The 16426-nt window shown below is 55.9% G+C and overlaps 1 protein-coding gene across 7 annotated transcripts in view; it reads left to right on the forward strand.

Annotated features, from left to right (window-relative positions):
- GTF2IRD1 (GTF2I repeat domain containing 1) overlaps positions 1 to 16426 on the forward strand; it is a 109958-nt gene that overhangs the window by 30932 nt on the left and 62600 nt on the right. For 6 of the 7 annotated variants that reach the window (XR_012122207.1, XR_012122206.1, XM_073215205.1 and 3 more), the window contains exons 2-4: positions 9730 to 9858; positions 12425 to 12566; positions 14981 to 15136. Coding sequence is in view for 5 of the 7 variants with exons in the window: in XM_073215205.1 (XP_073071306.1) it covers positions 9736 to 9858; positions 12425 to 12566; positions 14981 to 15136 (421 nt within the window). In the remaining 2 variants the exon portion in view is untranslated. The remainder of the gene's footprint in view (positions 1 to 9729; positions 9859 to 12424; positions 12567 to 14980; positions 15137 to 16426) is intronic. The other variant, XM_073215204.1, reaches the window with a different exon arrangement.

Genomic DNA, 16426 nt, shown 5'->3' on the forward strand with positions numbered 1-16426 from the left:
GAGTGGGATTTAGCCTTAGAGGATCACCGGCATTTGCTGACGCAAGCACCTGCCTTTAGATGCCAGGCCACAGTGGGGCTCTTGTAGCAGGGAGGAGGGGTCAGAGCAGGGATGGAGACTGGGGTGTGTTGACCACAGAGCTGGCCTGCCTTCCACGGCGCTGTGGCCCAAAACTTTCTCAGCAGACAGGAGTGGAGGGCAAGGCTTTGTCCTGTTTTGTCCTCTGAGAGCTGCAGTGATGTGTGGACAGTGGATAGGGGGCAGGAATTCAGGCCCCCAGACAGTTCCATCTCCACTGGGCAGCCCCTGGAACAGAGATGGATCCAGTTGGGGGTGGAGCTGCTGGGGAGGAGGGATGCCCCTCACCCCAGGAGGGGAGAGATTTCTTTTTGTTTGTTCTCTCAAGTGTCTTTTTCAAGAAACACAAGCATATGGAGCGGGTGGCGCGGGGGCTGTGTTTGGGTGGTATGTGTTCCTGCCTTTGCTTTCTGCATGGTTGAGTGTGGTTTTTTTTTCACTAGCTCCAGCACCCAGCTGGTACATTGGGCAGTGAGACTTGAATCAGAGGCGCTCCCCAGCATCCAGAAAAATCCAGCTCTTTCCAGTGGTGGTTCTGGGGTTTCCAATGGGGAAGGGATTGGAGAGCTTTCTAGCAAACCTAGGCCTGAGCTTCATAGTGGCCTGAGCTGAGGAATGTGTGTCCAGGGCGTTAAGGACATGAGCCAGGATTTGTGGGTGCGGTGTGGGGAGTGAAGGGGTTCATTTTATGAGGCTGTTGTAACAAATTACTATAACCTTGGTGCTTTAGAATGACCAAAATTCACTCTCTCACAGTTCTGGAGGCCAGAATAAAAACCAGTATTGCTGGATTAAAATCAAGGTGTCCGCAGGGCGGTGCTACCTCCAGAGGCAGTAGGGGGAATCTGCTCTTGTCCCTTCCAGTTTCTTGGGAAACTTCTGGCATTCTTTGGCTTATGGCCACGTCAATCCCGTATTTAAGGCCAGCATCTTCAGATCTCTCTGTGCCATCTTCACATGGCCTTCTCTTCTGTGTTAAATCTCTTTTGGCCTCCTTAGAAAGATACATGTGATGGCATTTAGGGCCCACCTAGATAATCAGGGTAGTCTCCCCAGCTCAAGGTCGTCATTAATTCAACTGCATTTGCAGAAGAGATTTTTTTCCGTATAAGGTGACAGTTGCAGGCTCCAGGGAATGGGACATGAATGTCTTCTGCGTCTGCCATGAGTCCCTAAGAGCAAATTTGAGCAGGCATTCTTGAAGACGGGCTCCCACAATATACACTGGCTAGGAAGAGGAGGGCAAAAGGATTTCCCAGCTGACTCTCCCCTTCTCTTCCCATTCTCGCCTCTGTTTGCACTGAGGGGGCTGGTGGGGGATGCTTGTGCCCATGCATGTGGACACCCCAGCATGTATCCAAGTTCTGTGCACCCTCCCAAACAGTTGCCCACCAGAGGCACAGCTGTGTGGTCTGCCCTTGGGGTGTATCAGTTACCTCTCACTGTGTCACAAGTAGCCCCAAATTTAACAATGTCAAACAATAATCATTTCTTATTTTAATCTCTCATTTTGAGGCTTAACTGGAGTCAGCTAGATGGTTCTTGCTCAAGGTCTCTCCTACAGTTGCAGTCAAAGATGGCCGGGGATGAAGTATCTTAAAGACCACCTCACTCACTGGTCTGGTGCCCTGCCTGGGAAAGAGTTGGGTCTCCTCAGGCATCTCTAGATGCACATGACCTCTCAAGCGTGGTAGCTGCAGGAGAGATGGACTTCTTGCATGTTAGCTCAGAGCTCCAGTGGTGAATGTCTCAGAGAGAGTGAGAAGCCAGAGGTCTAACACCTTCTGGGACCAGGCCTTAGAGGTCATGTTGTGGCACTTCCAGAGCACTCTGTTCATTAGAAGTGAGTTTTTAAGGCCCATATTCAGAAGGAAGGGAATTGGGTGTTGCCACTTGATGGGAGAAATGTCAAAGAATTTGTCATCATGTTTAAAACTACTGTGGGAAGATGCCCTGGAAAGAGACCCCTGAGGCCCACAACAAGGATTTGTTTGCCTGGTGGATTCCAGGGGCCTAGGCACCCAGAAGATGGTCTGGGGTGGATGCAGGCTGTGAGCAGGGCTCATCCTCCCAGTGTGGGCAGGCTTGCACCATACTTGCCCCATGGAGGCAGGTAGGAGCAGATCTCTAAGTGCAGGCCCAGACTCGGGGGCCTGCGTGGGACGGAACGCTATGTGTTTCCTACTGGACAGGCCCAGAGTCAGCGCGGACTATGTTGAAAGTGCCTCAGCATTGTTCACCAGCCCCCCTACCTCCAAGGACCCTGCCTGCATTGTGCTCGCTTATGCCCAAAGCCTCTGCCCTTACTGCCCCCTCCAGCCCACCCACTTTCTTCGTGCCTCCTGATTCTTCTGAACCTGCATTAACAGCCCTTCCCCTCTGACCCTTTCCAGGCCTAGTTCTGTGTACCAGGCTGTACTTGGCAGGCTCTGGGGGCACACGGGAGCTGGTGGTCTCATGGGGGCCCAGATACCTGTGTATCGTGGCAGAGGCAGAGTTGCTGGGGAGGCTTGAAGAAGGAGCTGTGGGTGCCCGCCATGGGGCAGCAGGCCAGCCTGGTGGGTCAGGACAGAAGGCTCTGACATTCCTGACAACAGTTAAGAGTGAGCCAAAGGGCACAGAGGTGCTGAGTCCCAAAAGTCAGAGGACAGGCATGTCCAGAGGCCTGCAGGCTGGTGTGTAAGGCACTGGAGGCCAGGAGCAGGGACAGGGCCAGCTCACAGTCTGGCAGTGACTCTGGACAGTACAGTGACCCCCGAGGGCAAGGGTTATGTCCTGTCCATCTGTGCCCAGCACTGCTGGGGCCAGGGTTGTACCACTTGCCTGCCAAGCATGGGTTGGCACCTTGTCTGTGAGTCCCTCTCTGCCATCAAATGGACTATATGGGGCTTAGCCCTGGAGGACTTAGATTAGCACACCTATGTGCTCATCTGTACATACCTGTGAGTGGTGCTCACACTCCCCTCTGGACCGGAGAGATGCTGTTCAGGTACATGTCTCCTCTCTTCCCCTTGCCTCATTCCAGCAAAGGCCACTGAGTATCCACTCTAATCAGGATTGACACTCCTGAGTGGAACCTCTGTGAGTGCAAGCAAACACTCACCTTTACTCATGGAGTGAAGGTTGTGTATCTCCCAGCTCAGCATCTTCCTATGCCTCTCTCTACAGAAATGACAGTATTGTCCCACCCTTCCACTCGAGTTCCCAGAGAACTCCTCTTCAACCTTCAAAACCCATCTCAACTGTCATCATCTCAGGGACACCTTATTTGGAGACCTTCATGTTCCCCCAAAGCTAAACAAACAGGAAATGTTTAAATAAAAGGGGTCAAGCTCTTTGCCCTTTTCCCTGAGTCAACTCTCTGCTTGGGCAAGTTCTAGGAAGATAGGTGGGGCTGTCTGAGTTATTTCCATGTCTACTTAGCCTGGGGCAGCTCTCAGAGAGGTTTAAAGTGAATGAGCTGGAGTGAAGCAAGTCCAGGAAGCACCTTCCCTCCCCCACTAGGGCCTCCCCTCAGGTGGGAAGCCTTCAGCTTCTGCTGAGCTCCTGCATGCTGGCCATTCCCCTCCCAAGAGCCCACGGCCTTAGGGCTATGACTCTGCTGGTGGCCCACTGCAGGTGTGCTCTCAGGTCCCTGGGTGGCCTAGCTGGGCGGCTGATGAGCACCTTGGGGTTCAACAAGTACGTGTGGGAGGGAGGGAGGGGTGTCTAGTATGTGTCCTTGATGCAGAGGGACCTGGACACATGGGAGGGGTGCTTGGCTGGTGAAGACCCAGCTTGCGGTTGTGGGCTCACGTGCTGACCCCACCCCCACCCCCTAATATCATGGTTATAGCAGAGCTGGTGGTGTTTGTTTCTTGGTTCAGCCCCACGCCAGTGGGCCGAGTGATCCTCCCCAGCCAGGTGGGGCCAGGCCTCCTGCTCTCTCTCTGGTTCTGTGCGAGTTATGCACACACTGTCTCCATTCCTATCCCTTCTTTCCATCTCTGCTGTCTCTCACACACATTGTCATGTGTGCACACACAAGCAAGTGTGAGCAAGCAGGATGTCTGCTCACACCCCTGCTTAAGCATGTAATTTTCAAGCTCTGGGGAGACTTTAAAAAAGGAGAGGCAGGCTCTGATTCCCAGCTAGGCCACTGGCCAGGGAAAGCATCTGCCACAGGTGGCCCTGGACTCTAGGGACAGGCCCAGGAAGGAGAAGGGGACCCTCCCCGGGGTCTCTTCACCTGTGCCTACCTGGGGCCCCATGGGCAGGGAAGCAGAGCGCTAAGTGGGCCTCCCCTCACTACCAGCCGGCCTGAGCCCACCTATCTGTCGTGTTCCAGAGAGAGTTACGTGAAGGCTGCGTCCCTGTGAAAGGAACCTGGGTTTAGCTGGCGTGATCCCTTCTCTGCCACAGCCTGACTCTAGGGCCTCTGGTCAGGGTGCTCGAGCCTAGAAATCCTGCTCTGTAAAATGAGGGTGGTTGGGCGAATTAACCAGACATCAGGGCCTTGCCATTCCTGGGTACTTGGGAAACAGCCCTCCCTCCTCTGCTGGGCCCCGTCAGAGAGAGCAGCGGCCTGGTGGCCTGGCGCCTGGGGCCAATGGCGGGGCAGCCCTACTCCCTTGGCACTTGCTCTTTTGGCCCCTGTGGGTATCCTTTGTGTGGAGCTCACTGTGTGGAAGATTGGCTCCTGGACTCCAGCCATCAAGTGCGCGAGCAATACCTCGGTTCCTCTCTACCTCCAGCCGTTGGGTCTCATCAGCCACCCGGCGGCAGCCTGGCCTGTCACCACCCCTGGGTTCCCACCATGAGCCCTATTGCTCTGCATTAGGAGTCCTGCCCCCCAGAAGGAGCAAAAAGAGAACTGACTGTGCATGTCAGATACCCTGAATCTGTGTGGCTTTGTCACATGCTTTGAGCAAGAACATCCTGCCTCAAAGTCTTAGTTTCTTTACCCTTGAAACTGGCATAGTCAGGGTCATCCCAGATGCCCAAGTGCTCGTGAAGGGACAGCAGCCTCCCAGGTAAGGTCAAGGCCCTGCTCAAGGGGGCCCTGGTGCCCAGAGCAGGGTGTTGGGCTCAGGAGCCTAGCTAAATGCTGTGTGCTGGCCTTCACATGGCCCCTGGCTGGCTGCAGTGAGCTTTCTGAGCAGACTCCTGCAGGTGCTTCCCTGCCTGAGGCATGTCTGCCTTGGGTTGGGGCACCAGTGACGCATACCTGCACACGGTGCTCAGCTAATCTCTGGCTTGGGGACCGGGCTGCCCTCCAGCGCTTAGTGGCTGGCCAGCAGCGCTGCCACCATCTGGGCAGGGAATCCCTGGCAAGGGAGAGAGGCGGGCGGCAGGCAAGAAGAGCTGAGCTGCTCTGGGACTGGAGTGGGGATGTCGGAGCTGGAAGCACCCCCAGGATTGTGCAGGCCATACCTGGCTACGTGTCAGACTCCCCTGGGAATTAAAAGTGTGGTGTGCTTGGGCTTGGGCCCAGGAGGCTGGGGGCTGGGCTGGTAGATGTTGGCAAAAGCTGGGCTCCCCAGCCCACCTGGCTCCCAGATGCGCAGAGTGAAGCCGGAAAGCCTAGTGATGGGGCAGGTGTTCCTGCAGACCCAGGACCCGGGGTCCTCCCACCACCTGCCCCAGCTCTGTCTTTGGGGCTTCATAAAGCAAGGTTGTGTCCTCTGGCCTATGCCTGACCTTCAGACATGTCAAGATAGTAGCTCCCACCCCTCCTTGAGCCCTTCCTGGATAAGGGGTCCTGCCTCCCCCTCTCTTTCTCCCCTCCTCCGAGGAGCCCCCAAGCCTGTCTGTTTTAGGGGAAGTTGATGATTTTTTAGCCAAAGGTAGGAGTCCTCCTTGTTGGTGTCTGTCTCTTCTCAGTGGCTTGGGCTCTTTGTCCTGAAGGTCCCTATGTTGTGGGGTGACCAACCATCCTGGTTTGCCTGGAACTAGAGGGTCTCCCAGGACAGGGGACTTCATTTACTAAACTCAAGAGGGTTCAAGGCAAACCAGGCTGGTTGGCCACCCTGGCTGTGCATCAGCTGCAGATCGATGGGCTGGTCCTTCTGTTCCCTGCATCCCAGCAAGTGTGAGGAGGACAATCCTCCTGCCACTCGTCAGTAGGAAAGACCAGGCTTAAGGACAGATGGACAGACCTCATCCCCACTACCCACTGTCTGGGAGCCTCGGGCAAGTCCCTTTCCTGTTTCTGGGATGGAGTGATGTTAGCAGGGAAGGTGACTCACGCACAGACACTTACTCCAGATGTCCTGACAAACGTCCCAGGGGGCCAGTGCTGGGTCCTGGGACTGCATATGGGAGAGCGCCCGTCCAGGACACCTGTCTGACTAAGCGGCCTCTGACTTTAAATATGTCCAGAGTCACAGCTTCCCACATTGCTTCTATTTTTTTTTGAGAGCCAGGCAAGTCAAAACTTGTCACTCTGCTTTATAGCTTGCTACCACCCCAGCTCTGGCCTCAGGTGGCCAATTGTCACACTTGTGTTAGTTCCCCCAGTGTTTGTTGAATGCCTAGGAAACCCAAGCAGGTGTTTGAGGTGCTAGGGATACCAGAAACCTGACAGACAGAGCCTGTGGCCCCCCAGAGCTCACGTTCTAGTTTGGGAAATGGATGAGCACACGAGCAAGTCGTGTGTGACTGCAGCAGATCCTATGAAGAGAAGAGATGGGGATGGAGTGTGAGGGGTGGGGCTGTGTGGTCCCAGAAGGCCGGGCCTGATGGGGCAAAGGAGGAAGAGCCTTCTGCATGGGAGGAACTGAGGACATGAGGCCTTGGCGGGGAGCGCATGTGGTATTTGAGGGACAGAAAGAGCAGTGTGGGAACCCAGTGCAGAGGGGAGATTGCTGAGGGGCCAAAGGCGGCTGTGGCCTGGGTTGCAGTGAAAGGAGGTGTGGCTTTCCATTCTGCCTACCGTGGGAACATCCCCTCCCCCAGCTTCTAAGCAGGAGAGTGATATGAGATTTATGTGGCTGCTGTCTGCAGGAGGCACCTGTGGACAAGGGAAGGGAGAGAAGTCCATTGTCATGGGCAAGTGAGGATGATGGCCTGGATGGGGAGGTGGCCCTGGTAGTGACGAGTATTGGACAGATTTGGGTGCATTCTGAGCTAAGCAAGCAGGACTGTCCCAAGGTTGCTGGAGAAAGGAGGGAGAGGGAGTCAGGGAGGTGGTCTCAGGGTCAGCCTGAGCACCTGAGTGGATAACTGGAGTAGGCAGATCTGAGCTGGAAACTCGGGGCCAGGTTGCACTTGAGTTGCTTGTTGGACATGGAAGAGGGGAAGAGGAGGAGGCATGTCAATAGAGGGGATGCAGATAGAGACGGGAGCTGCCAGCACACAGGTGATGCTTAAGCCAAGAGATTGCTGAGCACTGAGGGACAGAGTTGGACAGGGAGGAGGAGAGAGCCCAGGTCCAAGCCCCTGGCATCTGGTGTCGCACGCTCAGCAGTCAGTGCCCAAGGGGAGTGGCCAGGAGGTGGGAGGAAAACCAGGTGGGTGGTGCCCAGGTGGAGCCTGCCCCTGTCTCAAAGGCCCCAGCATTTCCAGGAGGATCTTCCCTCTCCCTCCTCCCCAGTGTGCCTGCATGCCCAGGGCTGGGCCTCTTTGGGCTGTGGCTCAGCACAGAGTGTCCTGGGAGCCCAGGTGGCCAGGACAGGGAGTTGGGATGGCCCCCTCCCTTTCTCCCCTCCCTGTGTCCCTGGTTCCTTCCTAAATGGATTAGGACCTTTGCCAGAAGGAGCCAGCAGCCATCTGGGGCGACCTAGAGGCCCAGGCTGGAGTGCTATCTGGTGCCTCCTGCTTTGCCCTGATTCGATTTGGGCTCCAGCAGCTGGGAAGTTGGCAGCCTGAGGCCTTCCTGGGAATGGCTCAAGGGACTGGTGGGCAGGGGTGGCTGAGGGTGGTGGGAGCCTTCAAGCATCCCAGGTCAGTCACTCAGCAAACCTTCAAGTACAGTTCATGCCACAGAAGGCCCCGCAGCACAGACACGGGGCTGCCTCTTAGTCCATTAGCATGTCCCATCCATGGCTGCCATAGCCCCAGTATCCCTTAATACAGTGGATTTCAAACATTTACCAAATTGCAACCTGGGGGGAGAAATAAATTTTATGAATCTTTAAAAGTAAACCCAGTACACATTTTGGCTAACTGCTGATCTGCCAAAAAAATCAATATTTATGCACCGCCAGATAGTAGGCCTGGGCCAGAACTGAGGCCAGAGCCAGGCTTGGTGCCTCTCTAATTCTTTGAATGTTTCAATACCTGGAGAGGCGGACTTCTCGCTTTGGTCTGTGCAGTGCGCTCTGACACTTGCTGTTCTGTGTTGTTGATTTCATGACTCCCTGAAAGGCTATAGTCCGTGGTTTGGACCACTCTGCCTTCGCCTATCGTGCACATTGGGCCCAAAGCTGGACCCTGGGGGTGCAGCAATGACAGGTAGACCATCTCTGCTCTCACAAGCTTACAGTCCAAGGGCAGCTGTCATGGCAGAAGACATTCTGGGCTTTTAGGCAGCAGGCCTGGCTGTCAGTGCCCCTGTCTGCAGGAAGCGGGGTACAGGATTCACAGGCCCGCTCCTATACCTGCAGCCCTGCTGCCTGCTCGCTCCCCTGACCGGGCTGCCTGCCCCAGGCCTGGGACCTGTATACAGAGCTCCAGAGGGCCTGAGCCCAGAGAAGGAAACCAAGGGCCCTTGCTTCTGCCCTCTACCCTCTCTTTTGCTTGGATTGGTGAAGGGGCAGCTGACTCAAAGGAAGGTGCTGGCATTGGGGTAGCCTTTGGGTGGCCTCCTGGGCCCAATTCCTGGGGTCTGGAAAGCGTCTCTGCCCCATCGTATCTTTGTACCTCTGAGACTGAGTCCCTACAGCCAAGAAGTTGACTGAGGCTTCGAGGCCTCGGGGTTGTGGCCTTGCCTGGGGAGGCAGGTGGCCTAATACAGAGCTGTGAGAGAGGGGTTCAGGGACATGTGGGAGGCCAGTGGGGATACCTGACCCAGGAAGGGCAGGCAGTGGGGCGGTCGGGGGCATCTTCCCAGCAGAGGCTACAGTTAAAGCTGAGTGGTGACAAAGGGGCCAGAAAGGACACCAAGGTCAGGGAGAATGGATCCCGTGACAGCTGGGGAGCCACGCGGGACAGAGGTACATTTGGGGGATGGTGACACTGAGAGCACCTGGAGTGTGGAGTGTGATGGGGAATCAGGGTGAGGGACAGGAGTCTGGACCAGGAACCTTGACTGCCAGAGGAGTCAAGAACTGTGGGCATGAGGAGCCATGGAGGGTATGTGAGCAAGGGAGAACCACACCTGAGCTCGTGCAACCGGCAACTGGTGCCAGGCAGACTGGTTATGGTACAGGCTTGGCTTTGGGGGTGCAGGCTTGGGGGATGTGCCATGGGGCGCACCCCTTGGTTATCCTGCCATCTGCGCTGAGCATATACAGAGCTGTGATCTGCGTGTCCAGGCCTGCTGAGGCTCTGATGCCATAAAGCATATAGGACCCCAAGAAGAAGGAAGGCCAGTTCTGACTTTGTCCTGTTGGGGAAGCAGAGGCTGCCCTGGGGGTGCAGGTGCCCAGCAGGTTGGAGCGGGCAGCGGCCATAGCACCACACCTTGTGGCACACGCCCACCCCTGCCTGCCTCTCACCTCCCCCACCCAGGTGACCATGGCCTTGCTGGGGAAGCGCTGCGACGTCCCCACCAATGGCTGTGGCTCTGACCGCTGGAACTCTGCCTTCGCCCGAAAAAACGAGATCATCACCAGCCTCGTGTCTGCCTTAGATTCCATGGTAAGTGCCCCTGCCTGCCCCAGAGGAGGGGTACCCTCAGTCTTTGTTATCAGGCATCAGAGCTCAAGTCCCATCCCTGCCACTTAGAGGAGCCTTCACCCACCTGAGCCTCAGTAACCCCAACTGCAGCAAGGGCCTCTGCCTACATCAGGGGACAGGAGGCTTAGGTGAGCTCTAGTATGTAAAAACCCAGCCCCAGCAATGTGGACCAGCTCCAGCCGTCATCCCCACCCTTTTTCCTCATCTTGTCACCTCTTGCTGTCCCATCCCTGGGTGGTCCCAAGCCTCCCTCTCAGCAGGTCACCTGGAGGACGGTATATGGGCATTGATTAGAGAAAATTGCAATCCTCGATGTTAAAGCAGTGTCACAACTGTATGTCAGGGCCCAGAGAGAGAAACAGGAGTTCATAAATCACTTGTCTGGCACTGTTGCCTACTGACCTAACTAAGCCTGTAACAGTTCATCCCAGATGGGGAAATAATAATGTCATTTTCCTATAGCCTTTTCCTGGGAGAAAGTTCTGTGATGTGGGGTGAGCAGGTGTCTAAAAAAAAGTCTGTCTGGTGTCTGCTGTACCCCTGCATGTTAGCACAGTGAGGTTGAAGTTCAGAGGAGGCAATACCTTGCCAGTTTTTAAAGTAGACTTTTCTTAAGGTGCAAAGTCTGCAGTTCCTCAAGGATCAAGGGTCTCCTCCTAGGCTTTTCCTAATGTAGGCAGCTCAAGGGCTGCCTAGGTGGTATTTGGGCCAGAGGTAGTCAGCACCCCGGGGGAGCCGGCTGGGTGTGACCCCTCCTCTGTGCAGAGCGGCCTTCACGAGGTGGGGCGCCCCAGGAGCTCAGCCTGTGTCCAGCAGCAGCCCTAACTTGTTGATGGCGGTGTATAGCTGAGACAGGCTGGGATGGCCAACGCTTCAGCTACTAGCTGCACGTGGTGATGGACATTTAAATTACAATTAGTTAAAAGTAAATGAACAACTCAGTTGCTCTTTTGCACTAGCCTCATTTCAAGTGTTCAAGGGCCTCATGTGACTAGTGGCTACAGTATCAGATGGTACAGAAATAAAACATTCCCATCCCCACAGAAAGTGCTGCTGGGCAGCACTGGTCTGGAGGGATTCCAGGGGCAGTTTGGAGGAGCCAGTGACCCTGTGATGATTCTGGTGACATAAACAAGACAGGCTTCCCTGTCCCGGGGGCCCTTTGAGGGTCTCCTGAGAGACCCGTCATGGGTAACAATGGCACTTGCTCAGCAGTGACTTGACTCAGGCAGGGCTTGGGGTGGGGTTCCTCAGGTGGTCCCAGGAATGCTCACCACCCCCGTCTCAGACTTCCTTGCAGCCTCCCTCTGACCCCATTCTCTGCCTTCAGTGAGTCAGTTCCCTGCCATGGCCTCAGCTTCTTCAACTGAGAAGTGACCATACAACAAAGGATCCCCTCCAGCTCTGAAGGCCTCCCCTTGGTTGGAAACAACTGAATCTCTTTGTCCCATATGTTTGTTAATGCTCTGCAGTGTTGCCATGGGAAAGGGAGTAGTAGGTTTTTGTTTTAATCTTAGAAAGCAGGAAATGAACACACACACACCCCACCCACCCATAGGAGGTCCCAGGGGCCAGGCCTGCTAGCCCTGCCACATCCCAGCTTCCTTACCAGAATGACTCTGGGCTGGAGCTGGTACAATAGGAATGACTGTAGCCCAGAGAAGTTGAGGGAACTGTCCTAAGTCACACAGCAGCAGAATTGTGATTAGAAGTCAGACTTCTCATCTGTCTGCAGAGTGCTACCTAACTCAGGTAAAAACCAGCATTTATCGGGCACTGACTGCATGCCATGAGCTTTGCAAGCAGGGTTTTCCCCAGGAAGCAGGTCAGAGGCCTGAGATACTGATGGTCTTGGTTGTAGGGTGCCCTGTATTAAGGCTTCCTCTGCCGTGGGCCTGCCAGCCTCAACTCTGGGGCTGCAAAAATAACCTCTTTGCCTGTATACCCACACAGGATGCCCCAGTTTAGAGACTCATTCCCACCAGCCAAGCCCATTGAAACTCCAGGAGCTGGGCTGCTTGACCCTTCTATACAGATTTGGAAACTGGGGGGCAGAGAGGGATGTGGTTTGCCCTAGTCCCGTGGCAGGAAGTGACTGGCATGGGATTGCAGCCCGGATCTGTTTGAGCTTTGGTTCTTCTGGGTTCCATCTCACCTCCTCCTTATCCAGGACTTTGGGAGAGCCCAGGACAATCTCATCCCTGGGGCTGGCACCAGGCCTAAGGCAGGAAGCTGACCCCGGAATGAAAGGACCTAGGAGGAGGGAGTGTGGCGGCCACGTGTCTGTCGTCTTTCTGCCCCTGTGACCATATCCCCTCCTCACCCTGGCCTTGCTCTGCCGGGTGGGTGTCACTCAGTCGTTCTCACTGCAGATTCTAAGGTCAAGCATGCGGAGGGGTGACCTTTCCCCGGAGCTGCTGTGGGATCTCAGGCAGCTGGGGGCTCTCATCCCACCCCCAGAGATGGCACTGAGATGTCCTGGAGTGCTTGGACTGTCCCCCCACTCACACACCCTGCTTCCCCGCAGTGCTCAGCGCTCTCCAAGCTGAACGCAGAAGTGGCCTGTGTTGCTGTGCATGATGAGAGCGCCTTCGTGGTGGGCACCGAAAAGGGGAGGCTGTTCCTGCACACACGGAAGGAGCTGCAGTCAGACTTCCTCAGGTTCTGCCGTGAGTACCCTGGGGCTCTGGGGGGCCGGGGTGCGGTCCCGTCTCTAGGTCCTCAAACAACTCCTGGGTGGCCATGTGTCAGGGTGGACTGGATAGGAGCAGGGCCACGCATGCTTCCTGACCTGGCAGCATCAGTCACAGCCACAGCTTTGTTGGAATTGTGCCAGCCCCTCAGCTGATGGAGACTGGCTGGCTGCACCCCAGGGCGGGCCTGACCCAGCCACCTTCATCTGCTCACTGACAGAAGGGGACACTGAGGCCCAGGGTCACCCAGACTCTGGGCATCCTAATGAAGGGACCGAGTGCACTTGTTCACTAATATTTAGCAAGCACCTGCTGCGTATAGCACCCTCTACAATGCTAACTGCCCTATCCCAACCTCAGCCCTATGAGGTAGGTACTGTCATTGTTACAGTAATGTAATCTTGGAGCCACCTTCTGGTGGCCAGTGAGGATGAAGTGTCAGGTCGCTTCTAGCACATAGGAAATACTTGGTATGTGCTCTGCCCACTTTTCCCAGCAGGCTCAGGACACAGTTACCACCTGTTTACAAATGAGAAACTGAGGCGCTGTGAGCATAAGCCACTTCCCCAGGGACACACAGCCGACAGGTGATGGAGGCAGGGGTCATAGCCTGGTCTCTCGTTCTGAAACCCTCACTGTTTGTGCTACACCCCTTCAAAACCAGGGACATGCAGCAGGGTACCTCAGAAGCCCTGCAAGGGGTCCTGGTCACTCTGGGAAAAGACCAACACTCAGAGCTGTGAGCCAGGAGCCCTGGCAGAGGGGTCTTTTGGAAGCCCCCAGCTCTTCACTGCTGCTTGAGCCTTCGGGGCCCCTCAGAAGACAGACCCTGCCTCTGTATCCTCCTTCCGGTGCCACCCTCCATTCCCTCAGGCTGCACCATGCTGAAGTGCTAATCGCTTCTCACCTTTGCTCCTGCTGTCCCCTGACCCAGAAGCCCTCACTCTCCTGTGCCTGGCAGATGCCTCCCCATCCTCTGGATTCACATTTCTTCCACAGCAGGCCCCATTGCGTTCCCCCACTCGCAGCAACCATACTGAAGTTACTCCCCACACAGCACCCCTACCCGAGCCCTAAATCCCATCCATGTGTCTAGTGTCCCAGCCTGCCAGTGAGCCCCTAAGGGCAGTCAGGGTCCTGCCCACATTCATGGGGAATTTGGTCCTGCAGGGTTAGTGCCCGGCCCCAGCACTGCAGGCCAGCCCCCAGGCAGGCATCTGAGCCCACAGTTTGAAGCTCAGGACTCTGGGGACTAAGCGCAGGCCCTGCAGTCAGACACCTGGAGCTATAGCCTGGCTCTGCCACTTGCTACCTACTGGGCCTCAACCTACTCATCTGTGAAAGGGAAGACTATGCTAACCTCCTTGCAGGTTGATCTGAGGATCAAACGAATTGATTCAGGGCAAGCACTTAGAACAATGCCTGGCACTTAGTTCACACTCAGTAAGCACCAGCTCTCATTGTCCTTACCATTAGCATTTGCATTATGCCCTAAGTCTGGACCCAAGGATGAACTATTTCAGGGAAGATTGTCCCCTGGCACTGGGCATATCATTGCTGGGCAGCTGCTTCCCAGCTAGTCCTCCTCCCCCTCAGCCCTAAGAGCCTGGACCTTCTCCAGGTTTGGGCAGGGTGCTGGGGTTGGGGAGGGTAGGCAGTAGCAGGGTCCTGTGGCCCTCTGTTGGCCAGTCTGGGGCCTGGGGAAGATGGCACCTGGTTGCCTGGAACCAGGGAGCCGCTATTTATAGCACTGGGAACTCAGCTGGTTTATTTCAAGCTTCACAGATCCCTGGATGAACAGGCTGCAAGCCGGGAGGGGCCTCTGGGCCCTCCTCTCCAACCTATCCCAGTGCAGTTTCTAGCATCTCCCTACCCTCTGATCCACTGATGTTCCCAGGCCCCCACCTTGGCCTGGCCTGGCATGAACCATCCTCCTTGCAGCCCCTCTGCCTCTTGGTGAGGTCCCCATCGTCTCTCCATTTGGCAGAGGAGGAAACTGGCTCCTCGACTGGTTAAGACAGAACGTTAGTGTCAGAGCATAGAAAGGGTGGGGGTGGAACAGACATTCATTGAACCCAAGTTCTGGTCTTCCATGAGAGCTCACAAACTTAGGCCCAGAGAGGAAAGCTATTGCCCAAAGTCACACAGCAAGGTAGAGGTGACCAGGGATGAGATCCAGGGCCTATGCTGGGCACTAGGAACTCTGAGATGATCAGCCCTGGCCCTGGGCAGGGTGGTTGGAGCAGGGCTTACTTATTCATTAATTCTTCATTCATTCATTCATTCATTTGCACTCCATGTTGGGTGCCTGGCTGCAGGGCTCAGCACAGGGCAGTGTGAGAAGTTAGGAAGAGTTCTTGCTGCAACTTCTCATGGTCTGTGTCCCACAGGAGGGACCCCATGGAAGGAGCCAGAGGCAGAGCACCTCAAGAAGGTGCCGCGGGGTGAGGGTGGCAGCCGGCACATCCCACGATCTTCCTTGGAACATGGCTCGGACGTGTACCTTCTGCGGAAGATGGTAGAGGAGGTGTTTGATGTTCTTTATAGTAAGATCCTTCCTCATTCCATTTGGGGCCCCCAGGTGGGTGGGAACCCTGGTCCCTGCCCAGTTGAGGAGGCCTCCTCCTGCCTCACGAAGGACCCTGGGCGAAACCTGACGGCATGGCGCATTTCTCCCAGCCTCCCTCATCCTGTGACCCACACTGTTCCCTGGGCCACCATCCCCACCACCCCCACATGCCCTGATGACTGCCACCTCTTGCCTGGAAATGGCCCCAGGCTTGCCCCAGTCTTCTCACCTCTAGGCCAGCTCCCTGCTTCCCCCACCTGCCCTGTTACCAAGGATATTGTCCCAGAGCACAACTGTGACCAGGAAGTTCTCTCCACTGCCTTCAGGGGCTCCCTATTGCCCTAAGTGTGGTGTAGGTGGCCCCCGTGGCCCACCCCTGCGTACCTCTCCAGCGGTACCAACCTGCCTCAGGGAACTTCTGTGCCCCAGCATGCTCTGGCTTCATTTCACAACTCCTAGCTTTGCGTTGCCCTTTGAGACTACCGTCCCCTCCTGTCCTATTCCTATGGCTCAGCTCTGGCAAGCCCCCGTACACTGGATTAGGGCCCCCTCTGGCACCCATTGGTCCTGTCCCTTCACTAGCCCAGCTGCTCTTCTGGGTCAGGGACTGTACCTGCGTTTTCTGCTGTCCACTGCCTACAGTTCAGGGCCAAGCAGTAGCAGGTGCTCAGAGGGCATTTGTTGAATGACTAAGTGAAGGCTAACTGGTCAGCCAAGTCTTGTCTGTGGGGGTGGCGAGGGGCAGGCTGGCCTTCCTTGGGAAGTGTCAGACTGCAGACAGAGTCTCTGGCCTTCATGCTCCCCGAGTGGCCTTGGGCAGGGCCCTTCCATCCCTAAGGGCCCCGCCTCATTTATTTCTGATAGATGCCCTGGGCAGGCACTCTGGCCACCCTGAGGTGGAGGATTTGTCACACGTGGTTAGCTGTGCCATTGCAGACACTTTTGCCAGCTGCATAATTTGTGCCAAGAGACCCTGCCCCACTGCCCACTCTGCCCTGGCCTCTTGGCCCACGTCAGTGGAATCAGAGGCAGCTGTGAGGTCCGAATGGGGACTGCAGCACTGGGGCAACAACAGCTGTTCCTGAGCCCAGGCCCTCCAGCTATCCCCAGCCCCCAGCCCCCAGTCAGTCTCCCCTTGTCTGCCCCTGCCCGTCCCTCGTCCTCACCCCTTCTCAGTCTGCCCCTGAGTCCCCTCTCTCAGATTCCTCTCCACTTCCTCTCTCTCTCTCTCTCTCTCTCTCTCTCCTCATTCTCCCTCTCTGGGGCT

The sequence above is a fragment of the Manis javanica genome, chromosome 10 (assembly GCF_040802235.1).
Source record: "Manis javanica isolate MJ-LG chromosome 10, MJ_LKY, whole genome shotgun sequence".
Classification (NCBI taxonomy): domain Eukaryota; kingdom Metazoa; phylum Chordata; class Mammalia; order Pholidota; family Manidae; genus Manis; species Manis javanica.